The 15803-nt window shown below is 29.8% G+C and overlaps 3 protein-coding genes across 3 annotated transcripts in view; all 3 read right to left on the bottom strand.

The window, feature by feature from the left end:
* LOC119684227 (leishmanolysin-like peptidase) overlaps nt 1–10940 on the bottom strand; it is a 33583-nt gene extending 22643 nt beyond the window's left edge. The window contains exon 1 of the mRNA XM_038098230.1: nt 10094–10940. Coding sequence (XP_037954158.1) covers nt 10094–10318 — 225 coding nt within the window. The 5' untranslated portion in view covers nt 10319–10940. The remainder of the gene's footprint in view (nt 1–10093) is intronic.
* A 1065-nt stretch (nt 10941–12005) lies between these two features.
* Nucleotides 12006–12675, bottom strand: LOC119676723 (bursicon-like). Its single transcript, XM_038087979.1, has 3 exons — nt 12543–12675; nt 12339–12463; nt 12006–12272 (listed from the first exon to the last, which is right to left on the bottom strand). Exons 1-3 carry the CDS (start codon nt 12673–12675, stop codon nt 12006–12008), a joined length of 525 nt encoding a protein of 174 aa, XP_037943907.1.
* A 172-nt stretch (nt 12676–12847) lies between these two features.
* LOC119676722 (membrane alanyl aminopeptidase-like) overlaps nt 12848–15803 on the bottom strand; it is a 6088-nt gene continuing 3132 nt past the window's right edge. The window contains exons 2-4 of the mRNA XM_038087978.1: nt 13878–15011; nt 13528–13815; nt 12848–12863 (exon numbers count right to left, since the gene is read on the bottom strand). Of these exons, the coding sequence (XP_037943906.1) occupies nt 12848–12863; nt 13528–13815; nt 13878–15011 (1438 nt within the window). The remainder of the gene's footprint in view (nt 12864–13527; nt 13816–13877; nt 15012–15803) is intronic.

The raw sequence follows: 15803 nt of genomic DNA, 5'->3' as shown, positions 1-15803 counted from the left end.
CCAGCAGTTTTCTTTTTCATGGTTAAAAATTTTGAAGTTGAAAAAGAGAAATGAATGGATGCCTTTCAATACCTTGAAAATATTATTAAAAACTTATAAATGGTGAATGTACTTAATTTCTGGGAATGAAATCTACACAGAAAACGTAGAAGATCTTTCGAGAACACATCAAACAAACCACCCACAAAAGGGAAGTCCACGGATGACTTATTTAGTAAAACAAGTACAAGTTGGAGAACAAGTTGGCGCCTTTTCGGCAGTCATTTATGGCGTAATTTTGCAATAAATCAAAAATAAATATAAAAAGGAATTAACTACAGTACTCTTAGCTACTGCGTATATATTTTTTAAAATTTTTTTATATTTATTTCATTTATTTTATATTTTACAGTCTTTAGTCTTTGTCCAGCGGTAAAGCAAAAAGCTGCAGTTATTTTCATATTCATTTGCATGGAACTGAAATGGAAATAAATATTTAATTCATTAATTGCTGTCTTTTTAGTTGTGAGTTGTGTAGCAACAGTAACATTCAGTAGCTCAACAGACCAGTGGCATTAATGCAATATTCAATCACTATAGTTACCGGAATTCATACCATAGTCCATTTACTTCAATGGTAAGAATGTGTGTAGCCTTGTATCATATTAAATTTTCGGTATTTTTGCTTTACTTTTGTTAGCGTAAAATACCTTAAGAGCACGATAAAAGCAAAATAAGTAGATAAAAACCTAATAAGTTCATTTTATTCTAAATAAAAAAAAACAAAACAAAAAAAAAAACAAAAATACTCAAAATTCTCTCTACTTCAATTAATAAAATTAAGCAAAAACCAAAAAAAAAAAATTAAAAATAAAATTAGAAGAAAAAAATTTATTACTGATATCATAAACATCAGAATTATAAACTCATAAACAAAGCGATTTACGTACAAAAGATATAAGATACAGAGATACGCGTACCATTACTGTGTAAGTACAATGGTGTCTCATCGAGGGAAGAGAACAATAGATACTCTTCATTTGCTTTATTTACGATTATACAATTTAGCTTTCGCAGTTTGAAATTGATAAGCTCATATGTGTTTTGATTAGCATCAAATTTTAAATTACACATTCGTGTTTGTATCTCAATTCAAGTTGAGATCGTTATAGCAGAAAAGCCAACTGATTTTAACATATTCGAAAGTCATCCGTTTACATAAAATCAATTGCACGATGACAACGGGTTAAGGTCATTTTAAAGTGGAAAAGTAACCAAAAAAATAAAAAAAAAATAAAGTCAGATGACTTTATGACTAGGTGAACTGTAATCCGAACGTCATACCCAACTCACTCGTACACTTGTATTTGAGGAAATTGGATGTGCAGTTTAATATTGTACAACAATGTATCTAGATATACTGACATTCGAATATGTGAAGTTGAGCAAATTTTTGGCACAGCATGAGCCGAATAATTGGAATTAGTGACATGGGATTATGTGAAAATATTAAGCCAATATTTTGAGTTCAAATGGTACACGACTGGAAACAATAACTTATAATTAATCGATATATGGTGTTTAGTTAGTTGGCGTCACTCCTTCTGAATACTAATTTTTTTTTAAATTATTATTTAATTGTATTTCATATATATAATATTATTAGGCTAAGAGAAGACTTAGCCCTTTGCCAAATAATAATTAGTTTTCATATGAGTCATTAGGCATACTTTGTGAAAATGGTACACGACTGGAAACAATAACTTATAACTCATCGATATATGGCGTCTAGTTAATTGGCGTCACTACTTCTAAATACTAATTTTTTTTTAAATTATTATTTAATTGTATTTCATATATGTTATATTATTAAGCTAAGAGAAGACTTAGCCCTTTGCCAAATAATAATTAGTTTTCATATGAGTCATTAGGCATACTTTGTGAAAAGTTTTGTAAATTACAGCAATGAGAATTTGGCGTTGTAGCTGTAATAAGATTGATAATAAATGGATCTGGTAGCGCTTAAGAACATGACGCAATTGAAGTCTATTGCTAACTTCATCATTCTTTAGTCAGTTTTCACCTACGCAGGCCTGATGTGCAAGTTAATAGCGATCTGTTTCAATATTCTCTGCAAAGAAAATCAATCCAGAACATTGCTTGTTCAGGATTTTAGTAAAATATCGCGCCTTATTAATAACCATTGACATTACAAGGTATTACTTTACTTAGTTAATGAAATTAACGATTCTGAAAGCAATTAAATAGTAAATGAGATGACCGGAACACGTTTAGAAATGAACATAAATGAAGTTGACAACTCAATACAGATGTTCATGTGAGATCTATTTAGGACTCATATCTTATGGACTATTTACATAGACTGTAGGTTCGCTGAACTGTAGGTTATGAAAAGTCTTTTGGATTTTACACGCCTATTGAAGCGTTGGACGCAGTGCTAAATTATTATGCTAGTGCTTCAAGATTGGTACATTCTGAAAAGTTGACTGTGCAGGAGTTGCCATGATAGGGAGATAGTAGAATCTATCAATTCCTTTTTATAACTTATCGGATATATTTCTTCAGGTGAAATATCGTCAATATAATCCAATGTTTCCAGAACAAGGTTATACGGGTCATTTTAAAAGCGCCATGGTACATTAGGACCAGCGATATACACCGCGATATACACCGCGATCTAAAAAGTGCACAGACGCTGAAAAAATAAAAACGAAAGCAACATATCACAAAATGAGGTTGCAAACAGTGGTTAGAATAGCTTTCCTGCTTCTGGTGACAATATTGATATTAACCCATTCCCTTTCAACTAAACCTAAAATATTCAACGAATTACGATATTAGTAATGAATAATCGATTCGTTTTTTTTATTAAATTGATCATTTTAACGGTTTTTAGTTTAGTCTTCTTACTGAGACGTCCGCTTGAAACATATTTTTCACTGAATAATCATCTTTCATTCTTACGATATGATTAAGCCAGCGAAGATGTAAATTTACTGATGAGTGTAAATGCCACGGAAAAGCTCATACACTTTACGATTTATAAGGATGTGAATGTCGTCAATTCTGGAGGATTAAAGTACTTAAGGCGTACTTTTCTCTTAGAAGCATCTGTAAAGCACAGGTGCGATAGTTAATTAATTGATCGCAAGATTTAAGGGTCAAAAGAGAGCTGCTTATAGTGCCTTATAGAGTTGCACCTTTTCGCAATAATAAGTCTTTGACTGATCCCTAAACTGACATTGTTGTTGTTGTTAGTGACGCTGCATAAATAAATAAAACCCGTGACAGCTTCTGGCCTTCCGAACGAATAAAGATGATTTGGGGACATCTGCATAGTTAAAATTGTAACCAATGTGCCTTTTCTTTGTACTAGAGTATGTTGTATTGATTTCGGACGATTTATTAATACAATTGATATTTTCTTTAAAAATTAAAAAGAAATTTATAGAAATATAAATATATATGGCAATCCTCACAAACTCATATTACATATTATCTTATATTTTCGTACTTTTCTTTTACTTACTTTTAAATTTTTATATTGTCTTTATATTTACTATATTTTGTCATTTATAACTGACATAATGACAGTTAATATACATTAAGTGAGACCAATTAAATGTAAGGTATAATTTATAATGTTCGTGATATGGATATAGTAACAAGGATACTCGCTTTCCTGTATGAAACTTGACATTTTCCTGGAATTTGATTTTATGAGTTCAATAAAATAAAAATTCTTCGAAACATAGTTTTGTTTTATAAAAATATGCCACTGACATCCATGGAAGAGAGGATGACTGTCTTGTCAATAAAATTTATGGAATTTTCTTTAAAAAATTTAAAGGGAAATAAAAGGTCAACATTGTAATAAAAGCAAATTGCCAATCCACAAAAATGGTTTTTATTATCAAATATTTGTATAATGAAATCAATATTGAATTTATTCAAAAAAAATTTTAATTTTTTTTTATTAAAATTGAATTATTACGGTAGAATTTGTTTTGTTTTTATTAAATTAGGAGAATTCAGTTTAATTAAAACGGAAACAATTATTCCACTTTTGATTTAAAATATGAAAAGTTTTATATTAATATAATGTTATACATATTTTAGCCGAAAATAGACACAAAGAAACAAACACTATTTAAAGTTCGAGATTAGAAGTAGTGTCATTCTCTAGCTCCTTCCAGACATAGAGTAAATTTGTAAGGAGCTTTTCCAGTATGAGGAATTGACAGAGCGGGGAAGTTGGCTTAATAAAACGTATAGTATTTGTTATTTTAGACAAATAGATTGAGAGTATGAATTAAATTCCCCATGGGGAATTTAATCAGTATCACAACCCGTCCCAGGCCTATATGAGTGCCAATAATTAATATATTCAGTATTGCCAAAATATGCATAATATAGTATCAAGCTTCTTTAAAGTTTGTATTAATTTAATATAGATAAATGAATGATAAAGTCTTAGTGTAGGTTAGTTTAATATGGTTAGCCATAAGCCACACAAAGATTTATCACTTCTAGCAATATTAGATGGACCAAAACCTTTATGTAGGTGTGTAGTAGGCTTTATGTCGGATATCAACTCTGTTCGCAAATCAAAGTAGTGCTTAAAAGTATATACCAGAGGGATGTTTCATGAGCCTTATAAATATATTTGTTACACATCTATCTTATAAGCTGAAGAGGTGAAAGATATAAAGAATTTTCCCGGCATATTCGTTTCCGGTATAAGGAATAATAAAGCACTTTGAAATGAAAACACCCTGTATTTGTATATTATTTTAAACATATTTTGAAATATAATATTGTATTAAATGCTATATATTTAAATACTATTTGTTGCTTCTCTTTTGAAAAATTTTTCTCAAAGTATTTATCAAGAAAGCGGTTCCTTCGTTTACGTTGATTAACGTTTAAATGTTGATTATGTCACGAATGTTTGAAGTATCTTCCGAAGTATCTTGTCATTCAACAAAACATTTCATTCATTAAACCAATTAGCAAATCTTTGCAATAAGCAATTAAAAATTAAACAATTTTATTATGTAGTAACTAAAGCCAGTTGTTAGGCTTTTATGTCATAAACAATAAAAATCGAATATCACATTAACAACTCCAAATGAATTAAATATCTACACAATGCACGAATATTTTTTGAGTTTCTGGAATACAAATACATAGTCTAAAAAATGAGAAAAACACTGTCAAATTGTATCTCATTACATAAAACCTGTTCGAAAATGAAGTTGAAAAGGGGATTTTGTTCGGCTGTTCAATAAAACATAAATTGTTATCGATTTGCGAATAAATTTTTTTTTTGTAAAATATTTTGTAATTACGAAAATCACCTTAAATTTGTTGCTTTTTTTTTTTAAATATTATATGGACATTATTTTTAAGTATTTAATAATGATTTTCGTAGATGCTTAGAAAGTTGTGAATATTAAATTAAGTATCTATATTTTAGTACAAATAATTTTTTTTATATTCATATATATATATATATATATAGATAAATATCGAAGCTGATTTCAGTAGCGGCAGAGCTTCTTTTGCTATGGAAGTAACGCATAGGCACTATAGTAGTATCGCCACCAATCCGGATTTGAGATTCTAAATTTTGAAACCAGAGTAAACTATGCTTGGAAGATTTTTATTTTAAGTTGTTTGCCAGGCATATTAATTGCACTGAAAGTATACAATTATCTCTATTTCTCACTGATAGGGATAGTAATAAATAGAGTACCAGCTTTCAATGGAGCGAAGCATTGTAACCGTGATTGCTCTGTTGTGTTGCAAAAGACCCTAATCAAACAGAAGACATTCCGCCTTCCGAATGAAAGCCAGAATGTCAGCCGGGGATGACCTCTCAATGTCACAATGGGAGAGTAGTTATTGACCCAGTGACCTCCTCCTGGTCCAGATCAAGGCTGGGAAGTCATAGAGAATATGACTGGAAGTCTCGTCTGCTTCTAAGCAGAGGCGACAATCTACCTCTTCGGTCAGAATCATTTTGTTAAGGTGATAACGCAGTCCATTATGACCCGTTAAATATCCCACCAGCAACCTTAACTGTGTTCTGCTGAAGAAGGACACCTTACCATAACTGTAGGGATGAACCAGCGCTTTAGCCTGACAGTTACCTGGAATGTCGCGACAGTAGCGAATTCTCTCGGCTGAAAGCCATTTATCAAACAGAGACCTAGTTGTAGACCAACATAATCCACAATATAGCTCCGGTTCACAAATTTAAATGACAGATTCTGACCTTGCAAGACTATCGGTAGACTCATTACAATTGATTCCTGTGTGACCAGGTACCCAGCAAAGCATCACTTTGTTTTTGCTTTCCAGCTGCTGCAGGGTGTCATAGTGGGAATAATAGAAGCTTTGGAGGAAACTTCTAGGAGGATAATGCTTTGATTGCTGCTTGACTAACTGATTAAATACAGATACGGGCGCTTTTCAATCCATTGTTAATGTTGATACAAGCGTAGACCTCGATGGCGTGAACCTCTGCTTGGAAGAAAGTAGGCCATATACCCAGCGCGACTTCTCCTTCTTTGGTTTCTGAACCATCATTCTACCACAAATCATATTATATATATATATTATATATATTAATATATATATATATATATTATATTATTCATCTAGATATTATTACTATATTCTTATATTTTATTTATTATATTTTCAATTAATAATAAATACTTATTATTATATTTTCAATTAATAACAAATACTTAAAAAGTGTATACGTATATTTCAAGTTTAATAAAATTTAAAAAGTCTTATTATATATATTCTATTACTTAGCAGATATACTTATTATCTCTGAGAGATCTATTAATCATATAATAAAAATAATGAAGTATTTCTAAAAAAAATTAGTAATAATAAAAAGGTGTAAATTGATTCATGCTAATATGATTTAAGCTAAAATATAATAAATGCATGTATAAATAAATAATATAATTTGATATATGTATATAAGTTTATAAGTAAATAATGTACATATGTTAATACGAGTTATTTGCCTGAAATCGTGCAGAAATACTTTAATTGTGTAAATTTTATGTGGGCTTTAATGTTGTATGTCAATTGTTTGCATTCGAATTGGTGTTCTTTGGTTTTGTATTTGCTTAAACAAATACAATAAGTATCTCATACCGCACGAAAACGAGAAAATAAGCAATATATCAAAGGTTAGAAATTCATTTGCAATACTTTAAATTGCAAAAATAAAATTGAATAAACAATTAGAACCGAAAAGCAAATAGACTAAGGCCATTTTTCTCCGTGCTTCGAAGCGATGAGAACTCTGTGGGAAAATAATTTACTTGCTTTGAGATAACACATTTTCAAGGATAACTTAACAATTGAAGTATTTCCTGAATGATTTCATATGCTCCAATCAATATCAATTGCTTAATTTATGAATAACAATGTTAATCTGAACTGCCAAGATTATGGCTACACTAGTTTGTTTTTGAACACACTGAATTGGTTTTGTTGGCTTGAATTTTCTTTTCAAGAAAAAGATACAAAAGTATCTCGAGTTGGAAAGTTTAATTGGAAGATTACTTTCATTTTCTTTTCGACTTCAGCTTTAGTTTTTATTAATAACTATCATGGCAACTCATGCGGTTTATTTTTGATTAAATGCTTTTTTCTCATATCTTTCTTTTCATATGTCTACTCTTATCTTTTCTTAATTGAAGTTTAAGTTGAAGTTAATTTAATTAAAGCAATTTTTTCATTAACTATGTATACTTCACCAAAAAAGAGTAAATAAATAAATAAACTACAAAAGATACTACTTCAAGCAAAACAAATAATAAATTTTATTTAAATCTGTTTTTGAAAGTCATTTAAGTGAATTATTTAGATAAATAAATAAAAGCAAACTGAAGTGTTTTGTTATCTAGTGAATGCTTAAAATATTTTTTAATGCAAGAGTTTTTTTTTCAGTTTTCAGATGTTATTTAAAAAAATTTTTTTAAAATTAGTTACGCCAATTTAAAAAATATTTATGGTAGAGCAAAGAAAAAAAAATTTTAAAATAATTTTTAAAAAAATTAGAGAAAAAAATAAATTAGCTTTAATTTAAATGAAGTTTAAATACCACTCAACTACTCTGTTATTGCTAAAAACTGACACTTTGATGTCTGCGCTCTCTTAAGCGCATCCTCTGTCTATCCTATACCTATATCTATATGTATATCTATAAGAATTAAGGATATTGCCCGTTTCATTAAAATAACAAAGTATTTCCTAGTTAAAAAATATGCCCCCCGAAACAGCTAAGGTACCCCTAAAAATTATAATGTCACAATTGGCCTTTGTAAAGCACAAAGATGAGCAGTGTATCTATCTTGTGTCTGAACATAATATAAGTCTAGTTTACTGTACAAAACAATTCAAATTAACAACTTTTAACAATGGCTTTTATAATAATGGCTTACAGAGAACAATCTTAAATAATATGCACTTGCACCATCATATCTATATTAATGACTTACTAATACTAAAAGCAGTTACATATCACCTTCTTATATAGTATTTTCTGCTTCTTACCTATAGCTTTATTTAGTGCTTGTAAATAACATAATAGTACCTTTCATCAGCACTATTATCATATTATCATTCGATGGAAAATTTTAATTTGGAGCACATTAGATTTCACAGATTTAGATGCAAGGCATGAAGTACGTCAAGGAAAATGAGGTAGTTAAAAAAATGTCACCGAAAATTCCCAGCACTTTTAAGTAGTATAAATCAATTTTCTCAGAAGTAAAACGTTTTAAATAAGTTAATAAATATTATATGTACTCAAGAAGTTATTATTTTTTCATATTTTTACTAGATTGCAGATTTAATATTTTTAATAAATTAAAATAAATAGCGCTGTTAAATAAATTTGATATTTACTTTCATACTTATTTGTGCATACACGACGTGTATTACACGTACCGGTACATTGAGAAGGCAGAGAGGTTTTTTGTTCTAAGGGAATTTATTTTTACTTTCATTCACACTATCGCATACATGGACCTCTACATTACGACAACAGGAAAGCCAACAATAAGAAAGAGCAACAGTGAAAAAATGTTAAGAAGAGGAAGAAGAGTAAGTACAAGTACCATTAAAACAATGGTAAATAAGAAAAAGCATTTCGTGTAGAAAAAATCTTTAAAAACATTTGGAAAGTAAAAATTTGTTGAATCATATAATTTTCTAATAAAAATTTTATTCATTATATTGTATATAAAGGCCATGTGCGAGTTCGAGTAAATTGATGGTAAATTGAGAGAAATAGTATATTATGTCGGTATGGCAACGAATGTTTGTATTTACCAGAATTTAAATTTAAATATTTTAAATTAAATATTACCATTGTGAAAATTTTATAAGATATTTAATAAATAAATAAATAAATTTGAAAACTTTTAAAAATTAATAAATAAGTGCAAGTGTAAATAAGTACTTTACCTCAATTTACTCGAACTCACACACGGTCTAGTGTATATAGTGCAAAAAATCCCTAGGACATTTCAATTTAATTTACCTCAATTTACACGAAATCGCACACGGCCACAATACTTTGAAAATATATAAAATGTTTACTCTACATTTGTGTTATAAGGATAACCAAGAAAGATAAGAATAATAATTACAAAACCGCCCTATAACATGACATTTATGGTAAATGTCTGTCAATTTGCATATCCATAAATGAAATCTACTAAAATATATTTCCGTACTTCGGTTAAAGGGTTTTTTTGTTTGTATTTCAGCTTAAAAAAATACCAACTTAACTAAAGAAAAAGGCAATTAATTGATAAACACGAAAAAAAAAAACGAAAACAATATATAAACAAATAAATATTTCCAATTGGATAGAAAAGCAACAGAATTCGCAAACTTTGGCTTCGCAATCAGAAATGGGCATTGGGGCTTCCATTCATAAAAATAATAGAAAGAAAGAAAGGATGCCTGCCATTTACGTTTTTGTTTCCTTTTCTTTTTATTTTTCTTTCTATTTTCTTGTTTCTGTTGATGATTACTCAGAACTCACCTCGTGCGCCTTTGGGTGGTGATGTTGACAATTGTGCGCTCCTACATGTGCTGTGTGTGGTAGCACAAATAGTGATAACAACAACAAACCATACAATGAACGTGGTGGCCAAATGTGTAAGCTGCATTTACTGCTGGCTCGGTAAGCGGGGCAAGAAACATAGGTGGGTCGTGATGTCTGCTGTGTTTGGCGCCGTTGAAAATATGAGCACATTTTCCCTTTCATATTATTTATGTATTTATTAATATTATTTAATTTTATTGTAGCAATTTAATACAAAATATTATGTTTAATTATTATTTTTTGTATTTCATATTTCATTTTTTTTCTCATTCATATTAAGACACTTTAGCAGTTATGTGTACTGCATTTTAATTGCGAACAAATTTGACACAACGACACAAATTTGACAAAATTTCGGCTATTTTTGGCTAAAATAAATTGAGCTTGACAGCGCACAAGGAAACAAATAGCAAATAGGTTGACTGAATAATGGGGAGTGAATAGTGGAGGAGTTGGTGCCAGCGGTGGTGGTTGTTGCCTGCTTTTGTTGTTGTTGCTATACTTTGCGCTTTAACAACCACTGATAATGGTTTTATTGCTGCTGGCAATCACTTTCATTATAATATTTATTTTATTTTTACATTTTTATTAACAAGATTTCTTTCCTTGCACTACGTTTATTGTATTTTGTTTACTTTTTTATTTAAAATTTATTTTTAATTTTTGCACCACTTATTACATTTATTTTGCAGCTTAACCGGATTGTGCGGCATGTTATGTACTTTTAGGGTTTTAAAATATTTTTATATATTTATTTTAATGTATACAGTTTTTTACTTTACTTCACTTTATTTTATACTATAAATTTTATTTAATTTGTTTATAATTTTCATTGATAAATGAGCATAAATAAATTTCAGTCACCGAAGTAAACAAAATGAAAATGATAAACACACAAAAACACCAAACATCTGACTTCTTCAGCGATTCACAAATGAATGAGAATCCAAAAGCAAACAAATTCAATAAATTGTTATTTTTATTTAATTTTCTCTTCATTGTGCTCTCTTTCTAGTAGAGCACAGTGCACACCAAAAAAGATTTTATTATTATTAAAGATATTCTCTGGTACACACATTTGTTTACGACAGCAGTGAGCAAATTCATTTCTGAGCAACATCTGTTGGCAGTAAAAGAGAACGTCAAAAAAACGGTGAACAGTGTTGCGACTTTGCTTTTTAAATTTATCCCTTTTAGTTCAACAAACTATAGGAAAAGACTTAAAATTAATTCTGACGTTTTATAGAAATTATTATTTAGGTCGTGTGCGAGTTCGAGTAAATTGAGGTGAAGTAAATTGAAATTTCCTAGGAATTTTTTGCACTCCACTTATTTACACTTATTCATTGCAACATAGCAATAATAATAATGCTACAACAATTAAATGTCAAGTAACAACTAATTTTAAGAAAGTTGAACAGCATTTCTGTACCAACATTTTAGTAATCTTCTTTGTTGCAGTTATTCCTTTGAGATTATTTAATAAGTAATATTAACGTCAATATTCCAAATTAATTTAACAATTAATTTTTTTTCATTAAACTTAAAATTTAAATGCTTCACTTAAATATGATTTAAGCCAGAAATATTAATGACTTAAGTCAATACTAAAACTTAAGTTTTGACTGTTAGTTAGGCATGTAGAAACCTCTATTGCAAAGAAATTGTGTCCTGCCATATAGTAACTATAATTTTTTTCTGTTGTTTTCTTCAAATATTGGTAAGCATTCTAAACACTTTTGCAAGTATCAAAGATATTTTATTTACTGTAATGAATTTAATACATTATTTAATATCGTTTCAAAATAAAATGTATATACACACACATACACACACAACTTGTACGCATTTACTGCAATGCTATACGTCTAAAATGATTGTTTAATGGACCCTCATCTGAGTATCCCGCTATTTCTTGTGGTATAATACCAGATTCCTCAATTGATGTACATGGACGACACATACATTCTAAAGGTGCTTTTGTGAGTACTTTTTTAAATTTACGTTCTCCATGCTTGGCTTTTGGACAAAATAGTGACACAGCTGCTTCTCGCTCTCCAGACTCCTGACAGCACATGCACGAACGCTCCATTTGCCAAATTTTGCTACCCGATACCTATACGTATATAATAAACATACAATACATAATAAACAAAATTAAGAATTAACTGCAGGAAGTGACCTGTATATAACTTGCACAACGCCCAACACAAGCAAATGAGGGTATCGGTTTCGGCACACAACCGGGATATTGCAGCACATGTATCACTGGGGTGACTTGGCAATCATCACCAATATGTGAAATATCTAGCATTGCAAATACACACACAATTGTCACATTACTTATAACTGTATATAATAATAATTAATTGTTTTCAATACATACCATTATCGGAGGATATAAGCGCATTTTCCGTACTAACGGGATCCAGTCTTGATAATAATAAACTCAAGCAGTATATAAGGAGTATGACAATTATGCTTCTATCTCTCGTGTTGGGCACTAATTTCTGCAACATCTCTAGTCACCCAACTAGCAAACACAACCTGGTCGACAGTTGACTCTTGTAGGATTGGAAGATTTTTTCACTAAGACCAAGCCTTTTTATACTTGACATATGCCAAGTATATTTGTGACCAGAGGAAGCCTTGTTCAAGTAATGTGATAATTTATTTGCTAATAGATTTATATTAGTTTCGTCTTGTTCTTAATATGAAATATGTTACAATATATTTTGTTGGATATTCGTCCAAGTACTTAAATAATTGCCAACATAAGTGTTGCATTAGTCGCTTTGGAAAAGTAGCCAACACGCTGTGATTTGTGTTGTTGGGGAAATGGAAAATCTTATGATAAGGTGTAATGGGTTGTTGATACAAGCGTGTACTAATGCCTCATTTTCACTACGTCATTTTTAATGTCAAATATTGTCAGTATAATGATAACGGGTAGTCAAATGATGTCATATTCACATTCTTGTCATGTGATGAAAACGCATTTGACACACCAGTCAATATAATTGACTGTCAATTATATTGACTGGTGTGTCAAATGCATAGTCAAATGCGTATTTCAAATCATTTAGAATAACATAGTGAAAACAAAGCATAAGAATCCTTTGAATGTGCAGTTTTTAAAAACTAAATCAAAGCTCATATAAAACATTTAATTAAAAAAAATCCATTATTTATAGTAATTAATGATTTGAAATATTTTAGTGGGAGCTTAAATCTGAAAGCCTAGTACTTATATAAACTACTCTTTCCAGCATACAACACACTCTTTTACTTATAACATATATATATATATAGACTTTTTTATTAATAATTTTATTCATTTAATGAAATTCTAAAATTAATATTTTTATCGCACAAAATAATAAAAAATACTGAGGCAAAAAATTAAGGTTGCCGTCATTTGATTTATTGTAGCACTATTTCCTTTGTCGAAATAAGTGTACAGTGTACCGAGATTATTCTCGGCCCACACTAAATTGTTGGAAACTTTGATTACTGCTCTATCTAAAGTAGCTTTTGAAGTTCCAAAAAGTTCTCCTTTCTCCTTAACAAAAGTTTCCAATTGTGTTTGTTGATCTTTGGTAGTCAAGTAGTCTGCTATATCATTAACTATATTAGCCGCATCTGACCATTCTCCAAGTCTGTTAGATAATTTACAATTAATTCAATGTATAATTGAAAAAGTATAGTTGTATATACTTACGCTTCAGATAACTTTTCAATATTTTCTGTTATGAGATTAAAAACGGGTCCTACATTTTCTGGATTTTCTCTATACAAAGGTTTTAAAGACATGACTTTGTAATGAGTTGGTATTATGTCGAGTAATATATGGGCAAAATGTAGTTCATAATGGTGTCGTGTACATCCTAACGCACGAGCCAATAACTCTTTTTCAGTAATTACAACTTCACTTTTAAAAAAATCATGTACAGTTGAATACATCATGAAAATACCATTGCGTATGGCATTACAGTAGAGTGTCTCTCTGAAATCAGGTGAAGGCTTGACTTTTGTAGAATATACGTTATTTAATACTTGTTGCGCTTTCTCGTTGCAATCGCTTATTCTATATTTGCATACCCAATTTATCACTTTGTTACGATTATAAACATCAAGTACAGTATCATTATTATTCTCAAAGTACAATTTTTCGTAAACTGCTTTCGCGATTTTTTCCAAAAAGTCACCAAAATCTTTTTGTCTCTTCAATGGTAACCGCTTTGTTACATGCTCAAATCCGGAGAAGGCAGCATACCAAGGTAAATATTCTGTTTCAAATGCCAAATATTCCACGAACTCAAAGACTCTATTATAACTAACTGATCCGTTACGTGCAAAATTAAACAAATCATCCACAAGTTGTGCACGATTGATGACGGGAATGTCACTATGATTTTTCTGAAGAAGTGCTTTTCTGATATTGGTCAGTATTTTCTCATCATAGAGCACCCGGTAGTAGTTAGATTGCTGTAAATTGAAAATAATCCACTCAGCATTCTCCTCAAGCTGTTGCAAAAAGCTGATTCCGGAATTGTCCATATAAAATTTCGGTTTTAAGTCATTAAAATTTTTTTGTTTATCAGTAGTGAAGGTTATAGGTATTGTGTAATAAAGGTTTGGATTGCTTCCTTCTATGGGATCGAATAAGAAACGGTGTTGTTCTATATAAATGCTATCTCCGTTATATTCAAAGCGTACGAATATGTAAGGATAGCCTACTTTCTCAGTCCAATCGTAGAAAAACTTATTTAAATTTACTTGTGGAAGTTGGTCTGTCGGCCAATGTGCCTTGAGCTGAGTGAACAGATCTTGTGGCTGTACACTTTTCAAATGACTGAAAATAGAATTTTAATAAAATTTAAATGATTTTTAAAACAAATATTAAAAATTTCTTTATAGTTTTTTACAAATATTTTATATGTTAATAAAAGACACATCACTTTGTTACAATGAAATATATATAGGTATATTTATAATATTATATATGTTGATTACATATTATTAATTATTATATTACATGATGCTATATATGATATATATTATTATTTATTTATATTTGTTATATGTGGAGTACTAGTTTTTAAACATTTTATGGTAATTAGAGATAAAGGTTATAAGTTAATATCGTGTAGAGATTATAATACTTTATTAAATTTAAATACTTCTTACAAACTGATTATTTCTTAAAAGGTAGGTATTATCTTTACTTTTTTGATATGTCATTCTGTCTCTCATTTTCTATTAGTACGCTGCAACTGCATCTCAAAATAATTAACCATTCGAAATATAAAAAGGATGTTCACTATTACCAGTAACGAGTAATGAGCTTTGTAATCAGTAAGAGTGAAATCAGTAACTCTAAACAGTGACCACACTTGATTGTATCGTATTTTATAAAATAAAATTTTGTCCCATCACATAACACTAAATTTTATATTTCAATTAATACCACCTTACGAGACTGGGTATACATGCGGATGCAAACTGTAGATTCTGTGAAGAGGATGACCATGAGTCGACCACACATGTACTGTTAGAATGCCCTACGCTAATGCACATACGGAATAGGCTTCTGGAAATGTATATTCTTACGGTAGATTCAATAAAACTCTGTAGAGTGTGTTCT

The sequence above is a fragment of the Teleopsis dalmanni genome, chromosome 2 (assembly GCF_002237135.1).
Source record: "Teleopsis dalmanni isolate 2A chromosome 2, ASM223713v2, whole genome shotgun sequence".
Classification (NCBI taxonomy): domain Eukaryota; kingdom Metazoa; phylum Arthropoda; class Insecta; order Diptera; family Diopsidae; genus Teleopsis; species Teleopsis dalmanni.
Note: the sequence above shows the minus strand (reverse complement) of the source record. Positions and strands in the feature narration are given on the sequence as shown.

Bases quoted from the DNA above. Each gene is read 5' to 3' on its own strand.
- LOC119676723 (XM_038087979.1), bottom strand. From the start codon at position 12,675: ATGTTGCAGAAATTAGTGCCCAACACGAGAGATAGAAGCATAATTGTC. The intron at 12,464-12,542 runs GTATGTATTGAA...TTGCAATGCTAG, and splicing joins GCTTATATCCTCCGATAATG to ATATTTCACATATTGGTGAT. The intron at 12,273-12,338 runs GTCACTTCCTGC...ATATACGTATAG, and splicing joins GTTGTGCAAGTTATATACAG to GTATCGGGTAGCAAAATTTG.